Below are 17,496 nucleotides of genomic sequence, written 5' to 3'. Positions count from 1 at the left end.
ATACTAGTTTCTAAACAGTTTTAATTCATATTAAGACTGAAGTGACAGATATTAATAAAAACTGTCTTTGTACACAAAGACGCAAAAATGGAAGAGATAAGTGTAGAAAATTAACTGTTTGAAGTAACAGATATTCAAATTTTCATTTTTGAAGACGTGATTATAAAACATCAATTATTTGAAAAAATTTCTTATCTTAGTTTTTATCACAAAAATTTCAGAGAAACTACCTTAATACTACTTTTTATTTTCTAGAAACATTTGCTTCGAGCAAGTTCAAATACTCGGATATCTGAAAAATAGAGCTAGAAGAATTTATTTTTATATTTTAAAATTGAAAATATTGCGAACCGAAAATTACATTCGCCCTTTGACCAGGGAGGAGAGACTTGAGAGGGAGTATTAAAGTGAATAGGCGCGTTCTTTCGCTTCGTGGCTAAAATCGTCTCTCCCTGGCGCTGACTCAGGGACTCATGGCGGTGTCCGCGCGCATGCGTCAAATTTAAAAACCGGATTTGAACTAGAAGGGGAAGGTCGTGTTTGAATTTCTGCCATGGATAACTATAAGAAGTGTTGTTTTTTAATTGTTCAAGTAACCCTAAGTATTTAACAAGACCCGACATGGTAAATATCGTTTTCAAACCATTTCCCAAACCAAAAACAAAGCTTGAAATTTAATGAAAGTGAATAGAAGCTAGTGGAAATCGGTCTTCCACTAGCTAATATCCATCTTTTCCATTTTTTATCTGGGTTTTTGGCTTTGGAAACGCGTGGAAGGATATTCCTTTCATATATTTTTAAACGAATACCTTGAATCATTCCTACAACCGTTACAAAAACAATTTGGCATTTTTATTAAGCCTCGGTTTCCTCCCAACAGACGTTGATTGTTGGTTGAACAGAGTGAGTGGGGCAACAGTCGATGGAAGCGGAAGCTGGCGGCAGAGAGAATTTTTAAATTCTCTCTGCTGGCGGTAGTAAACGACGTCACTCGCGCCTGCGCGTTAGCTAAAATTGTGGAACGGAGATAAAAAATTCCTACCCCCACTTTCTTTCCCATTTGCCACTGTATGACGGTTTTTTTAGCATTAGATCAACACTCCCTCTAACGTTCCTTACTCCCTGCTGTAGCTTGATCGTGATCTTTTGAGAGATATACATCACGTCAATTATTGAAACTTCGAAAACTTTGAAATTAACGAACACGTTTTGTTAAGTTTTCATGCTTGTTTTATTTTGTCTGCTATCAACGATTTTCTGTCCATTTTATTCTCCTTATAGGCCCGAATACTCAAACTAACTCTAAATTTTAAAAAGAAAATAAAATGCATACGTGTTCTATTTTTCAAATGATGCACATGTTTGAGGATAAAATATTTTACTTAAGGAATTTTGGTGAAAAAAACTAAGATAAGAAATTTTTTCAAATAATGTATAATATGGTTTTCGTCAACTAGGGGTCGTTCAGCATAAATGCGCAATACATGCTCAGAACTCTTTTTCTCGCTCATCAGATTTTCTGACTTCACCAACCTCTAGAAAATGCACCGTTCACACGGTAATTCTGTCAGTTTTCTTTCAAAACTACTTCTTCCTTTCAAATGGACGTAATTTTATTCAACAATTTCATTATTTGCGAGCTCTTTAATAATGTCATTAATTAAATTGTGTTCTTTTCGGTCAAACTGAATAAAAAGTGTTAAGGTACATGGGATCAAAAACAAGGAAATTGGCATACATCCGGAGTAAGACATTCAGCTTGCCCATCTTGTTTAGACAATTTCAATAGCCTCCCATCTGAGAAGGATAAAGAGCCTTAATCTATCTGATGTGTACCAAGTTATTTAGAGGTATTGTTCAAAATGTCCACTCTTTGAAAAGCTTTAAATTACCAACTTAGGCACACTTCTAGTTGTAATTAGTACACTTCTGCTAGATAAAGGCTCATTAACGTTCTTAAATTGGAGGCTATTGAAATTGTCTAAACAAGATGGGCAAGCTGATTTGCCTTACTCCCCATGTGTGCCAATTTATCTTGTTTTAAGGGCCAATGTTGGGAGACCTCCGAATTAAATAAAGTCTGATTCCAAGATATTAGACATAACGGAGTCAGTCGAAAAGTGCGCATTCTACATAATTATGGGTAAATTGAGAATCTGCATGCATATGATGCGCAGAATTCTTCTCTGTGACATCAACCGGGGAACTCATTGCGTAGAATTGAGGCGTATTTCTGTTAAACGGTTTGAATAATGACGCGGAATTCACTGCTAAATTAATTTTTTTTCTTTCCATGAAGTATTGTAACTAAAAGCGTAGTTCTCAATTATTCAATCCCAATATCGGCTTCAGGTTGGGTTTATTTTTGGTTAGGCTTATATTAAGGCTGGTTTTTACTGACTAAAATTTCTTGGAATTCAGTAAAAAAATATTGGACAGAATTTTGAGGAAAATTGCTCAACATATTGGTGTACTTACATTGTTTAATTCTTAAATTGAAGTCAACTTAAATTTAATTTTCTTGTAGACGCAGTTTTTGATTATGAAAATGAAAAGATTTTACAAGAACGATTTTTCGAACCTACTAAAAGGTAAAAACACGGAAAATCTTTTCTGCTGCCAAATAACGGAAAAATAACCCTGAACAGGGAGTTCTTCCCGTTCAAACAGAATTAACATAAAATATTCATTAATACTAGATTCAAAGAAAGCTTCGTTTACCGTTTAGTTCGACCATGGTTGCAATCGGAGAAATTATTCAAATTGACTGCTAAGGGAAAAGAAACCGTAAATGCAGTTAAAGTAATTGATGAGATGTTCCAAGTAAGTAGACAAGTTTTGAAATTCGAACTTTAAGCATTTCGAACAAAACCGCACCAATTCATTCGCAGATGATGTTGATGAGAAAGAAAGCGAATATGAAAGAACCCGATGATAACGTTCGAAGCGTGAACTTTATGGAAATCCTTCTAGAAATGCTCGAGAAAAAGCCCGAATTGATGAGCGATAAACAACTTCGAGACGAATGCTTAAATATCATTGGAGGGGTAATAGAACAAGTGCGCTTTAAATGAAAAAAGGGTTATATTAAATTACTTTCACAGGGTATCGACAGCACTTCTGTCGCTACTACATTCACCCTGTACATGCTCGGTCTTTACCCGGAGATTCAAGAAAAGGTCTACCAAGAGTTGACTTCCGTCTGTGGAAGGGATGTCGAAAGAGACATCGAGTACAACGACCTGAAACACTTGACCTACCTCGAAAGTGTCATAAAGGTTAATTTTGATTAAATGCCTAGACACAAATTACAAACTTCACATTTTATAATTTTAATTAAAAAAACTTAATTATCCGCAGGAATCGCTAAGGCTGTGTTCTCCAGCTTCATTAATTGATCGCCAGCTCACAAAAGATTTAAAAATAAGTCAGTTTTTCCACTATCGTTCAGTTTTCGAATAATATTCGAATAATATCATCATTGTATATTTCAATGTTTAAAATAATTCTATTGCAAATTTCTAGGCGATAAAATACTTAAAGGGATACTATTGGCAAAAATTGAGTATTTTTATTCTGATTCCTTATGTTAAAATATGCCGCCTTGAATTTTTTCTGATTTTTTGAATCGCTATTAAACAATAATTGAAGTTTTGTATCCAAAACATGCATTTGAATTTTGGTAAAGCGACCTACCGGCCAATGAGCGCCCGCGATTTATAAGAGGCAATCCCCGAAGCAGGGTTGGAAATAAGACAGGTTTACAAGTCCAAAACCAGTTTATTAATTGCTCGGTCCAGTTTATTTATTCCAAAACTTGGGGTCAGTGGTCCCAGGGACCACTTTATTAATTATGGTTTTTGGAAAAAATAGACAGTGGGACCAGTTTATTAATTCGGGGTTCCTTATTAGAATTTTTCTAGCTCAACACATTTTCTACCAATTCTACTCATAGGTAGTTAGTACTCCTTGGCTAAAACTTCCCTACAAAAGTTTTTTAGTCTATTCTACAGGGCCGGTAGGCCCTTGTAGATATGACTTGATACTCTTTTGTCAAGGCGGGCGTATTCGGTGTTGGGATTTTACGGTTTACCGTTCTAGCTACCTCTCTCGTCTAGCTCTTTTCATTGACGTCATACGTGGGCGCCAAAGAATACGCGAGCTGTCTTATATGAGAATAAAGTTTGTATGTCCGGAAAAAGAAGAACGACGTTAAAGGCCTTTATATACGTGTAAACACGAAGGTCTTTTTGCATTCAAAATTGCTATACTTAATAATGTTCACCGTTATTTAGGATAATTATAATGTACCCACATTTAAAATGAAAAGACCAAGTATTTTGTATCAAATTTTATTTCAAGTAGTAACTTTTTTCATTTTCATTTTATCATCGTCAGCTTTTGAAAGGGTGATGGCAATAATTCATTCTTATAATAGTTCGTAGATTTGTAAAACCTTACATTAAATTAAAAGTTCATGGCGTAAATAATATTTACCTTTCAAAAAGAATTAGTCTGAAAGCCACTAAAGGCGAAGCGCAACGCGCCGTTACCGCCTAAGATTTGAATTTATAACGGATAATCGACCTCGCCCTAAACCGTGAAAGTTAGGTAGGGGTGAAGAAGAAAGGGGGTATACAATTTTCAAAGTAGAGAGACGTTTTCTCTCTGGACGCAGCCACCGCAGATACTTGTTTCTAGCCCACGTATGACGTCATAGTAAGGGAAAAAATTACTAGAGCCCCCCTACTACAAAAAGGAGAATCTCCCGCTTACCACCCCTGAAGGATGCTCCGACCTAATAATGCGAAGCGGTATACAGACCTTGCTCTTTTGTAACGTTAAAGCCAAATTCACATGCTTTTACCAATTTTCCTATGGAGATTAACATGGGGTTTTTCGTGATATTTAACCACCTCTAACTGAAAAACTAGAGCGAAGTTACTTTTCGGAATACTCTTAATTTAACAATTAAGTATTCAGGGTGTGCGATCGGCTAGTCTAATCAGAAACAATTAAGTCTAAGTATGTTAATTGTAGTTAATTACTGAAGTACGGCTCTTGAGTTAAACGTCAGGCTAACCTGTTAGCGCGCTGATACCCATTTCTTCAATTTTCAAGCATATTGAGAACAACGGAGGGCCTAGGTTTGTGCCTAATAACAAGTTAAGTTGACATTTTCAGTTTGATTCATTCTGTGGAAGTTGAACCATGGAGCCTGAATCTTAAAAAGATACAGGCTCCATGGTTGAACTTGTTTTGAGCAGTCGACGCTTGTTTAGTATTTTACCGGCTCAAAATATTTATTTCATTTTATAAATTTTTCTGTAACACTCTTGCTAAGAAACACTTTGCTATCAGGTCGAAATTTTGTTTAATAAAGCAATCCAGGTATAAAACTAAAGGTGATTGATTTCATTATATTAAAGATATTGGTTTTTGGATGTTCTTTAAGACCAAGGCTTAGGTTTCTTATGTATTGTATTTGTATATATTCTTGATTCTCGGGACTCGGGACTCCGGAGAACCCAGTTACACTTACCCAGCTTCCGAGCCTCCAGTGTCGTCTATGGTCTGTCAAACGAAAGAAGAGCCCTGAGAGTGAGAAATTTGTCCAAATTGGTGTCGCCACCATCGACCCCATAGTACTTTATCAACTTGTTTTGTTTTGTCAATAGTCGTCTGTAATATAGTCTGCTATAAACAGATAGGCTTAATCGCAATAGAACCAATAAATTTTGCTATATATATTTAATATGTTTATGTTTCATGGTTTTTTGCGATCATCGAGTATTAAAGAATAAAAAACAAAATTAACGACAAGACACCAGTTTTATCTTTGTTGAACTAGCTTTGCAATATATTTTAATGACATAAGTTAAAGTACTTGTCCATAAGTAGTTCAGCATCAAAGCGTCTTCAGTCCACGTTTTCATCAGAGTCTTCGCTGTCTTCTTGCATATTTATTTTAAGAGGTTCAATTGTGGTTTCGATGATGGGATCTTTTTCCCAATACTCATGCATTATATTCTCGACGTGCTCTATTGCCTTACGCCAATTCTCTGGTGTCACACGTTCAATGGCCCTCAATGTTGCATCTTTGACCGTCGAGAGTTTGAAACCAGAATTCTGCTTCGCAACGTCGTTCTTCACTTGTGCCCATATTAGTTCAATCGGGTTAAACTGGCAATGGTACGGTGGAATCCTCACTACCGTGTGACCTCTACTTTTAGCAACCTCGTCAATTTCGTACTTCAGGGTTCTGGTCTGGACCTGTGACGCTTTATTATTTCATAATGTTCACGTCGAGAATATAATGCATGAGTATTGGGAAAAAGATCCCATCATCGAAACCACAATTGAACCTCTTAAAATTAATATGCAAGAAGACAGCGAAGACTCTGATGAAGATGTGGACTGAAGACGCTTTGATGCTGAACTACTTACTACTTAGACTTATGGAAAAGTACTTTAACTTATGTCATTAAAATATATTGCAATGCTAGTTCAACAAAGATAAAACTGGTGTCTTGTCGTTTATTTTGTTTTTTATTCTTTAATACTCGATGATCGTAAAAAACCATGAAACATAAACATATTAAATATATATAGCAAAATTTATTGGTTCTATTGCGATTAAGCCTATCTGTTTATAGCAGACTATATTACAGACGACTATTGACAAAACAAAACAAGTTGATAAAGTACTATGGGGTCGATGGTGGCGACACCAATTTGGACAAATTTCTCAGGGCTCTTCTTTCGTTTGACAGACTATAGTTTGGCTTACGCTCTCGTGTCGGCGGAAAGGGACAAGGGGGGAAGGACTGATTGCGTGGGGGAAACGCTGCGAAGTGAAATTGATTGGTGGAGTTATTGGGAATATATTAAGTAATTGCCAAAGCGGGGCCCGATCGCCATACCTGGTTGCAATAAAGGTCCCAACTTGGGGGTTTTTGTGAATTCAAAAATTCCAATAATGATTCTAACTTGTCGCGTGTGTTTCTTATAGGTTTTTAATTTCCCGCCAAATCAATGCTGGCCCCTCCTTTTTTTTTGCTAGAACTAATTCCCCCCCCCTCCTACAATTCCAAGAAATTCGTGTCTTTAAAATAACACCGTCTAATTATATTTAAATCCAACTGAATAATAACAACTTAAAATGTCCTGAATAATATAAATTTCCAATTAAGTTAATTAAATATCTTAAAATTTCCAAGCGGGTTTAAATTTTGAATGGAAACGGTGAGGCCCTTTATTGGGCGATATAAAACGGGGGTTGGGGCCAAATTAAGGGCATCAGGTTCCGAAAACACTCGAGGGCCTTATATTACGAGAGGCGAACGTGAAATAGTTTTAAAACTAACAAAATGAAAGCCTTAATTAAGGCCTTAACCGCTTGAAACTTTACGGACCGCGCTGTGTTATTAAAGACAATTTCTAAGGTAAATTTCGGGCCGTTAAGAACCAGCAGGTGACACTTAATGTTATTTTTGTATCCCAGGACGTATATTCAAAGAGAATCGATGCCTTTACCCGCTCGAAAGTCATTTACTTTTAATAATTACATTTTAATAATTATTATTTTTAATTGAAACGTCAAAGGCGGAGTAATGACGGATGCCCGAGTTTGAGTGTCTGGCGCTCTATGCTTAGATAACACGGGGTGCCGTTACTCGAAAGGAAAGGATAGCTTATAGCTTATCTGTTTACCTGAGCGAGAAAATTCCAACCTTAATTCGACAAAATATGAAGTGACCAAAACACCAAAGACATTTTAGGGTCACCCAATATTCAAACAAATAGAACTAATACTTGTAAAGCCTAAACCCTCAATAATTGGTTTTATTTAATTCTTACTAAGTTCTATAGGTCGAATGACGTCACGCGTGGGTTTAAAGGGTACTTCATTAACGCCCTTAATTGGATAATTGCCAATCTTGTAAATTGTTTAACCTAAAAATATTTGCGTAATCGCTTGTTATTAAAAATAAGAATGCCGCGCGTGGGAGACGGACGGTTGCCATGGAAACGGAAAATTCTATAAGATGTACTAAGATGACTTTCAGGGGTGCCGTGTTCCCATTAGAGATATTTAGCCACGTTAATTAAGTTGATAGTGCGAACGTAGACAAGCTCATTTCGCTAAATTAGCCTCCTGAGACAATAAGATTGTTTAACAAAAATAACAAAGTTAAGAAATTGCGTAATATTTCTCTCTCTCTCTCTCTCTCGCTCTCTCTTTCTCGGGGGAGGGGAGGGGGCGGATAAAACCGCTTAAACTGGATTTTAAAATTTTTCTCAAGGATTTATGGATTTTCAATAAAAACGTCTGCTCGAATAGCAACATTTGGCTCCAAACGAAAATGCCCCAAAAATTCTCTAATGTAATTTTAATAACACCGCCGCTTTTCTATCCTCGCATTCTTTACTAAATGGCCTATTTTGAAGTCGAGCGAGTTTTGAAGAAAATCCTATGAATATTGAATTATTTTGATAACAAATAAAAAAATTCCCGAAGCGGGGGCAAGGGGGGGGTTGAAAGTTCATAAAGACCGCTTTTTTACTTCATTTAAAAGTGGTGTAGGCTTAAATGAATTAAAATTGATTAGGAATAATGACTTTAGACACTAGGGGAAAACTTGGACTGAAAAGTTAATATTCAATTTTTGAAATGAATCAGACTGTGATATGCCTATTGGAATACTTATGGAACATATCACTTATAAACTTATGCGGAAACGTGTAATCTTCTTTCCAGTACGAAGTTATTTGCACACCAAGTGGTTCTTGCGGTTGGAACGACACAAACACAAGGTTACTTCTTTCTCAAATGCCGTTAATGATGGAAAAAGTTCGAACTAGAGAAATACCTAGTAAAAAAATCATGTATCAGCACCTGACAGCCTTTATGCGCGAAAATGGAAACCATTTTCAATACGGTCAAATTGAAAACCGATGGAAAACGTTACTGAGATCCTACAAAAATTCTATGAAACAAGACGCTCCTAACATGCTGGCTAATCTTCTACACACCAATTTTACCTTTGAACCAATCATAACTCATCCACGAGGGGGGAGCTAAAACAAAGCGGTCTGATTAGCTCCGCCCCTCGACTATAGCGTCGTGGTTTGAGCTAAACCACAGGCGAGACCTAATTGTTTTAAATTCCGCTTAAAAAAAAAAGTTCAGGAAACATAACATTATGATTATACCTTAAAAGAAAGGCCTTTTCTAAATATAAAAGGAATTAAATATTAAATTAAAATAAACGATTTCTTATTACAATATGATAATAAGTACATTTAATTAGTCTTAAAAATAATCAAAGACTACTGCGCCATCCGCCATTGCTTTAGTGGCGTCTGGTAAATCGAACCTCTTAACATTATATTTTACCCAGAGAAATAAAATTGGTCTTGGACAAATTGAGTGGTTGGAACGAATTTGACTTTAACGCCGAAACGGGTGATGATACAATGGATGCCACTGGCTACATTGAATTTGATGCATGGTTAGTAAATACATGAAACCTTCTTCTACTAATTAATACATTGTTAATTAATTAAAATAAGAGTTTTATAATCATTTTTATAGCGAAGAAGGTGAAGTTACTACCGTTCCTCCATCCAAACGTCACTGTGACCGCGAAGTCCAAGCCGAATATTCGGCAATCGCCGCTCAAATAGTTGCCAATGAAATGGGTTCCATTGCTAGACCGGGTCAAACTCGTACGAAGCAAGAAACGAGAGTCGCCGAACAGTTAACGTTACTTCGTAGAGACTTACGTGAACTTAACGAGCAAAAGGGTAGAAGTACCAATGCCCAAGTTATCGACCAATTATACTTATTACGCGAAGATATAAGAAGAGCCCAAGCTGAAAGCGAAAGAAGTCAAGCTAAACGCCATCGTGAAATGATGGGGGTTTTAAACAGCATCGTTAAGTTCGATAAATTCAAATTGCAATCAGTCTACTACTATAAATGGACAGCAATAAGTATATGAAAGAGTTATTTAGTTTTTGTAAAAAGAATTGATAATATTCTTAAAAGAGTTTGTAAATACTTTTGTAAACAATTGAAATATATATCTATATAAAACACAGAAAATAAATTGTTAAGAGAAAAAGAGTCTATTAAAATATTGTAATTATAATATAATTAACCCTTTGTTGGATAAATATTACGTTACAAATATTAAAATTATATAAGATTGACGCAATTGCTTCATTATTTCATATATAACGACTATCTTAGTAGCAAAGGCACACGTCGGGATGCTTTCATTAGTTTTTCAGGCCGCAATTTGCAAATATGATGGAAAACCGAAGCCCCAAAAGTCATAAGACCCTTCCTTTGTATAAAATATTGAAGAAATCTGTTGAAATGTACTACTTTATGAGATAATTAAGGTTTTAGTACATTTCTGGCCGCGATTTTTCAAGATGGCGGCGGATTGAAGAAATCTTTCTTTATGCTCGCCTACTACTTAAGAATCAACGTCCTGCAAAATTTCACACTTTTTTGGTAAAGTCGTTTGAGCTGAATAATTTACTACTCTCGTTTTGTCTTGAAGTGAATAAAATATTTATAGAGGTGGACTTGCCTTGAATTCTTTCGGTACTGCGATGATATTTGAAGATGTCATCACGGCCCAAACGTGGCGTTGCGATTGCTTACTAAGGTACTAATTCAAATTTCACAATGGGATTCAAATTTCAATTAAAAACGTACACATTTTCATGTTAAAGTGTAATAAAATATTTTTATTTTGGTAACATTTTAAGAGTGTTTTTTTTTCTTTTCTTTTTGGTTCTTTAGTCACAACATATAACCTTAAGGCACATTAAATTATGCCAATGTTGAACAAAATTAACGATATATATTTTGGAAACGTGTTTTTTTAAATAGGATATACGCATGTGTATTGTATGACGCCAAGAACATTAATACATAAACAATAAATGCGCGCGGGTGTTTTATGTATTTTGTATCATGTTAAGGCACTGCAGATTTTTTGTTTGTTGCGTTTTGCATCTTTATGTTTTGACTAGTAAAATACCGCTTTCATGTCTTATACATACATGTTAAGTGTTGGATATTTTGAACATGTTTGATATGTCTAACAATAACATATAATGGCTTTGTTTAAATAATTATAGATATATATCATAATATATTTAATAAAATATTTTACGCAGTTAACGAAATAGAAATATATTGGAACTATATTGAAGTTGGTATGTACTTTTAAACGCAAATATCTCAAGTGAAAATAAACAAAAGGAACGCTTTAATTCACCGAAAATTAGTACCTTACTAACTACCAAATAAGGAGCGCCAAAAAATTCGATTAAACTTCATGGCCAATCACAGAACGATCTAGTAGTAGTAGTGGTAGAAATTTTAATCGAAACGCTACACGTGAAAATTTTAATCGAAACACGCGCCACGTGAACATTTTAACGGAAACGCGCGACACGAGAAATTTTAATCGAAACACGCGCCACGTGAACATTTTAACGGAAACGCGCGACACGAGAAATTTTAATCGAAACACGCGACACGTGAAAATTTTTAATCAAAACACGCGCCACGTGAACATTTTAACGGAAACGCGCGACACTTGAAAATTTTAATCGAAACACGCGCCACGTGAACATTTTAACGGAAACGCGCGACACGAGAAATTTTAATCGAAACACGCGACACGTGAAAATTTAAATCGAAACGCGAAAATTTTAATCGAAACACGCGACACGTGAAAATTTTAATCAAAACACGCGCCACGTGAACATTTTAACGGAAACGCGCGACACGTGAAAATTTTAATCGAAACACGCGACACGTGAAAATTTAAATCGAAACGCGAAAATTTTAATCGAAACACGCGACACGTGAAAATTTTAACGGAAACACGCGACACGTAATAATTTTAATCGAAAGGCGCCACGTGAAATTTTAATCAAAATACAACACGAGAAATTTTAATCGAAACACATGGATAAAAATACCAAAATGATTTGATTTACAAACTAAATATTTCATAATAACGCTAACAAAAACTATTTGCTGCTCTTAAATATCCCTTTAACAACCTCGTATCTATTTACTTATTTCGGCGATTGTATTTGGTCCCAAATGAATAAGCTACAACCTACAATGTCATATGATATTATGAACTGTATCATCAGTTCACTTGTGCCTAAAGTTTGAAGTGGTGAATTAATATTTTAAAAATATTTTTTTTTGGTTATTTTAAAGTTTCCAAATATATAAATATATAATATATATAGTATTTATACAGATGAACAATTGATCACAGTTAAACAATGACAACGACTGGTTGCATCATTAAAGATATAAATAATAATAATAGTAATAACATTGGTTAAATTTTTAAACCAATTATGTCAGTTTTCCCAAATTGAAATTTTAAAATAAAACTTTCGTTACTGAAAACAATTAGTCTGAAAAAAATTTATGGTTACGATGTTAAGAAATCGTCAGGGCATTTTCAGACTAAAATATTTCAGTGTCAGCCTAGACTAGAGATTCTTATTAGTATATTTCTTTGTTTTTTATCACAAAAAGGTGCCTAGTTGATATTATTATTATACAATAAACATTTCATTTAACATATAAATATATTTTTAACGATATAATATGGACGGTTAAATTGATTTATTACACTGAACGATATATGATAATGAGCTGAGTTTATAAGGGAGTTATACGACTATAGATAAGAGTTATGACTAAATGTACATCTTTGGGCTTTCAATTTTGTTCTTGACTTAGAAATTGTCAATATTTGACTAGGAATAAAATAAAAACCTAATATCACATCGCTTAAACTACGCAATTAAAGAATTTGTTTAATTACACTAAGTTCGAATGAATTTTAAGTCGAATGAATAAATAAATATATAGTTTATAATATATTTACCTTGATAACATTGATTAAATTTTAATTATGGGATAATTTACCGAAAATTTGTTACTCAAGTAACATAATCAAATGTATTGCACTAATAATATACCGTAACCAGTTTTGAGCAGGTTTTAAGTAACTGGTTACTAGAATACTGAGCTTTCATGACAACTTTAACAAATATCTTTGGTCCCATATCGTAGAACTCCCTTAAATACTCCCGTTTTTTTTTGTTTTTTTGTTTTTTTTTCAAAAAATGTTTGACATTACATGTCATTTAAAATAAAATTAAATATATCGGAAACAAAATGTTTACGAGCATTTTGTTCAAACGTTAATATTTTTATCACCTTGGCTGTTTTTTGCACGTTTGTTCGGGTTATTTTCGACCAATTCATTGTCTCCCTCACCTGATCCTGGTCTTAACTGATTAGTTTTCCGTTTGTTCATGGAATTACGTGGTTCAGGGTCAATTGAAAGTGATTCTGTTTTACTGATAACACTTTCTAAGTCAGTATTATCAAAAATATCCAATGAGCTGTTCGAAGTGTTTGCGTCTCCCGCCGCGGGCTTGCGCTAAAAATTTAAATTATCTACTGTTGAAGCTAGCTTTTTAATGTTGTTTGATTGAAATTTTGGCCTATTTAGCACAGAAAACCAGACTATTGCGTTTGTTTAATATTTACAGTGATAATAGACAATATGTGTGTGCTCCATAATGTGCAGAACATACCGATAAAAAGTATATTATTCCCCAAACATTTTGCAGCAAAACTCAATTACTGCCAAACATTACCCTGAAAACGGAAACCGGTACTTCAAAGCTAACGTTTAAAGCTCCATTTCTTGCAGAGACATTTTGAACGAAAACGAAAACCATGGAACCAACCACACACTATAATAAATGAATTACGTACCTTGCTCGGTCCCTTCTTGGCTTCAAATGAGGCTGCTTTATAAAACGAAGTTAAAGTGATGTCATAATCAGGATTAAAATACTTTTGGGAGCCATCTTCCTCGATACGTTTCTTGTCGATCTTTTTACTTCCTTTCTGAACATTCTTCGTGATTTTCGTACCCATTAGGTATTTCTCGCTTTCCATTTGTTTCATAATGTTTTGAGCTACGAATCGTTCAACCTCAAGTTTTTTCATGATTTGATTGAGTGTGACGTAAGCTTCATCGATTCTTGCACAATGACGTAGAATTCTTCGGTAAAGGGCCAGATCTTTGCGTTTATTCGGTGGCAAACTGGCAATTATCGGATCCGAGCATTCTTGGCCTGAATGTAAAGAATGAAGATTTTTGTTGCCTGACTTAAGCCCAACCGAAAGTTTAAATTCCTTATAGGAATAGGAATAATAGGTATTTTTTCTCCCGGAATTAGAGGATTTTATAGGTGAAAAAAATCACGTGTTTTATAGGAAATTATAGGAATAAAAATGGATGCTCATATATAATACTATTTGGCTTAAACTATGTAGAAAAATCTATTAAAAAAGAATAGCAAATTGGATTTTACTTTGAAAATTCAGAGGAACTTAATTAAATGATATAATATAATTAAAAAATCCTGAACACAAACTCCGCTTGATAAATTTCGGTCAAATCTAGTCAAATGTCATCTCTATTTTAAAAGAGCAATAACTAAATTTTAGGATAAATTTGATGCCTAAACTATACGAAAACTTCATGTATAAGTAAAAAATATAGTGTATTATAGGATCTTTCAGGAAATTACAGGGTATTATAGGGCCTTTCATGGAATTATAGGATAATATATGATAGGTTCAAAAATATAGGGTTTCATAGGAATTATATAATTATAGTTTTCACACATGGAGGATTCATACCATTTACACCAGGATGCCGGGCTATCTGGAGGACAAAAGCAGACGTGTTTTTGTCCGCCAGATAGCCCGGCATCCTGGTGTAAATGGTATGAATCCTCCATGTGTGAAAACTATCTATAAGACCGCTTAGCTCCCTGTAAGTGCCAAAGACAACTAAAGTTACCGTTGGTTCCATGGCAAGAATCGCAAATGTGCAATGTAGGAATTGCATCAATTTTCAAGACTCCAAAACACTCTATGTGTTGCCATTTCTTGCAATCCTCACAACCAACCATCAGACCGTCATCCGTAACGTCTCCACATGGACATACAATATCAAACTCATCATCACCTACCGGCTCCGGAATTTGTTCCGGCACATTTTCTTTGTTAGGCTTCTCGTGCTGGCTCTAAATTGGGATTCACGATGTTTTCAAGGAAAAGTTCAGGTAACATAAGATTATACGTTAGAAGAACGGCCGTTTTCTAAATATAAAAGGAATTAAATAAATGATCTCTTATTACAATATGATAATTAGCATTAAATGTTAATTATCTTATTGTAATAAGACATCATTTATTGATTTATTTTAATATTATTCCTTTTATATTTAGAAAAAGGCAGTTCTTTGAAGATAACATGTTATGTTACATGAACTTTTCCTTTAACCATAATGTGAAAGTAAAACATGGTTAACACTAACATTTTGAGACAAATGATTGGACTGTTGCGAGGAGTTATTATTGTTATCGGTATTTCCTTTTAAAGCCCATGACCGAGCACTCATGCTCATAGTGTGGTAATAGGTATTCAGTTTTCCAACTTTAAGGATAGGAGCATCGTAATCCCCCTCAAACTGGTAAGGATAATGGCTACAACTCTCGAAACCAGCGGGTTCGTAATCTTTCGGAGTCATTTCATCATAGTAAAGAAGTTTAATCGTCAAATGGCAAATGGGTGGAAGGGGTTTCAAGTTCTCAGTGAATTCCTCGATGCTTTTGATGAAATTTACAGTGTTCATCTTTATCATATCGGCAGTTATATTTTTGGGAACTGAAGTGCTAGCCTCGTTGTTAACTGAGATAATTGTTTCGTTTTCAGTGTAGCTAAAGCGGAAAATGTAAGCTTCCAAGAGCTTGTATGTATTTCTTTCATCCAAGTGTATGCCAAAGATGGCTCGACGTAAATACTTTCGTTCTAAGGCATCAAAACAAGCCTTGACCTAAAAATCATCAGTAGAGTAAAAAAGGAAACATATTTTTAGAGTTGATACGTCTAACTACAATTAGCTATTAAGAATTAGGCCTAGGTAATTAAGTTTTGGAACATTATTTACCCATCCGACAACCTCTCTCATTCCAAGAGGTTTTGTGGAATCATTCATCATTTTTAAGTAACGGCCATTGATTTCTTGATTGCAAAAGGCATCCTCTGGGAAAATTCCTCTTACATATAGAATATTCGAAACTGACAACGCTAAAAGTCGCTTCATAACGTCACATGAGTTGGTGTCATTTTGTATTGAGGTAGGAAAAACAGAATTCCAATCATTGGAGATTTTTGGATCAGGACTGGTTTGAGCCATTTTGAGATCTGAATTATAATTCAATAAAGATTCAATGAAAAATATGTTAAAAATGATCAATAATGTATCATGTCAAACAGTAACTCATGTTATGCAAGCATGCAGTTGTGCTAACGGTCTCCTTGCAAGGCCAATTTCCCAAACCTCTCTCCCCAGCTTCTCACACGTCTCTACCACTGCTATGTGCAGCCATTACTGGAGTTTGGAAGCCAACTATGGAACCCCTCTTTCCAAAGCGATATTGCCCTCCTTGATAGTGTACAAGGTCGCGCTTCCAAGCTCTGTACGTCCCTGCGTCATCTTCCTCGCGCCACCAGATTATCTGCTTTGGGATGGACCCCCCTTTCGCTGCGGCGTACCTATCTAGACCTCGTCAGTCTCTATAGAGTTCTTAGTAAATCAAACCAGCGTTATTTCACCTCGGTTCCCCACCTCCATCGAACGCGCGGCAATAATAGAAAGCTATTCCTTCCCCCTTCTAGCAAAGGCCCCCTGAGACACTCTTTCTTCCGTCGAACCATCCCTATTTGGAATTCCCTCCCGAATGACCTCGTCTCCCAGTCATCAATATTCCTTTTTAAAACCGGAGTTAAAAAATTTTTGGGCATTTGATTTCTCACATTATCTAACTTATATTTGGAGCTGTAAGGCTACACAAGCCCTAGCTCGTCGACAACCTCGTTGGAGCAAAAAAAAAAAAAAAAATTGAAAAATCTAGTTTTACTGTTAAAGTTTTTAATAGCCAAGGCTTGAATGTAAAAGCTGTTATAACCTTAATAGCTTTAAACATATTTAATGTATAATGGAGTAGTTACTTGAGATGATCCCAAAAAGCAAAGACTTCTGAGAGAAGTCGATAACCTTATGTCTTCGATGCGCGAAGTAACCGCAACCGAATTTGTTGTTTATTTGAAAATTGACGAAGCAGACGCTATGTCACAGGTCTTTGGCTTGGGCGAGCGGGCGCATGCGCTAGTTTTATAGCGTTATCCTTTGGGTTCTCGCGGAGCGCTCCATGGAGGAATAAAAATAGGAGATCCTATTCTTCAAAAACAGTCTTTAAAGAAGCTGGAAACTACTACTACCATTTTTATTGCTCCTTGGGAGCGCTCCGTGAGGACCAAAAGGAAAACGCTATTACCA

The 17,496-nt window shown here is 35.3% G+C and overlaps 3 protein-coding genes across 5 annotated transcripts; 2 read left to right on the top strand and 1 right to left on the bottom strand.

Moving 5' to 3' along the window:
- Positions 1–2,280: 2,280 nt before the first annotated feature.
- LOC149612677 (cytochrome P450 4V2-like) lies at positions 2,281–3,752 on the top strand. The gene is made up of 6 exons (XM_089858330.1): positions 2,281–2,591; positions 2,700–2,823; positions 2,892–3,047; positions 3,105–3,278; positions 3,361–3,427; positions 3,526–3,752. Exons 2-6 carry the CDS (start codon positions 2,815–2,817, stop codon positions 3,591–3,593), a joined length of 474 nt encoding a protein of 157 aa, XP_089714456.1. The 5' UTR covers positions 2,281–2,591; positions 2,700–2,814; the 3' UTR covers positions 3,594–3,752.
- A 5,352-nt stretch (positions 3,753–9,104) lies between these two features.
- Positions 9,105–10,157, top strand: LOC149612676 (uncharacterized). Its single transcript, XM_089858256.1, has 2 exons — positions 9,105–9,515; positions 9,599–10,157. Exons 1-2 carry the CDS (start codon positions 9,481–9,483, stop codon positions 10,005–10,007), a joined length of 444 nt encoding a protein of 147 aa, XP_089714382.1. The 5' UTR covers positions 9,105–9,480; the 3' UTR covers positions 10,008–10,157.
- A 581-nt stretch (positions 10,158–10,738) lies between these two features.
- Positions 10,739–17,388, bottom strand: LOC149612675 (uncharacterized). 3 transcript variants are annotated; one of them, XM_089858191.1, is made up of 7 exons: positions 16,438–17,099; positions 16,105–16,361; positions 15,472–15,990; positions 14,952–15,177; positions 13,853–14,217; positions 13,669–13,732; positions 13,373–13,511 (listed from the first exon to the last, which is right to left on the bottom strand). In XM_089858191.1, exons 1-6 carry the CDS (start codon positions 16,439–16,441, stop codon positions 13,715–13,717), a joined length of 1,389 nt encoding a protein of 462 aa, XP_089714317.1. In that variant the 5' UTR covers positions 16,442–17,099; the 3' UTR covers positions 13,373–13,511; positions 13,669–13,714. The 3 variants fall into 3 exon arrangements, with proteins under 3 accessions (XP_089714316.1, XP_089714315.1, XP_089714317.1); XM_089858190.1 differs by lacking the exons at positions 13,669–13,732; positions 16,438–17,099 and adding an exon at positions 17,169–17,388 and having other exon boundaries at positions 10,739–13,511; XM_089858189.1 differs by lacking the exon at positions 13,669–13,732 and having other exon boundaries at positions 10,739–13,511; positions 16,438–17,098.
- Positions 17,389–17,496: the final 108 nt, after the last annotated feature.

This window comes from Phalangium opilio, unplaced genomic scaffold (assembly GCF_054372755.1).
Source record: "Phalangium opilio isolate 3A_F unplaced genomic scaffold, DU_Popi_V2 ptg000232l_1, whole genome shotgun sequence".
Lineage (NCBI taxonomy): Eukaryota > Metazoa > Arthropoda > Arachnida > Opiliones > Phalangiidae > Phalangium > Phalangium opilio.
Note: the sequence above shows the minus strand (reverse complement) of the source record. Positions and strands in the feature narration are given on the sequence as shown.

Bases quoted from the DNA above. Each gene is read 5' to 3' on its own strand.
- LOC149612677 (XM_089858330.1), top strand. The intron at 3,048-3,104 runs GTAATAGAACAA...TTACTTTCACAG, and splicing joins GCTTAAATATCATTGGAGGG to GGTATCGACAGCACTTCTGT. The intron at 3,279-3,360 runs GTTAATTTTGAT...AATTATCCGCAG, and splicing joins ACCTCGAAAGTGTCATAAAG to GAATCGCTAAGGCTGTGTTC.
- LOC149612676 (XM_089858256.1), top strand. From the start codon at position 9,481: ATGGATGCCACTGGCTACATTGAATTTGATGCATG. The intron at 9,516-9,598 runs GTTAGTAAATAC...TCATTTTTATAG, and splicing joins TACATTGAATTTGATGCATG to CGAAGAAGGTGAAGTTACTA.
- LOC149612675 (XM_089858189.1), bottom strand. The intron at 14,218-14,951 runs GTAACTTTAGTT...CTTTACATTCAG, and splicing joins TTCTTGCCATGGAACCAACG to GCCAAGAATGCTCGGATCCG. The intron at 13,512-13,852 runs GTACGTAATTCA...TTAAATTTTTAG, and splicing joins CCAAGAAGGGACCGAGCAAG to CGCAAGCCCGCGGCGGGAGA.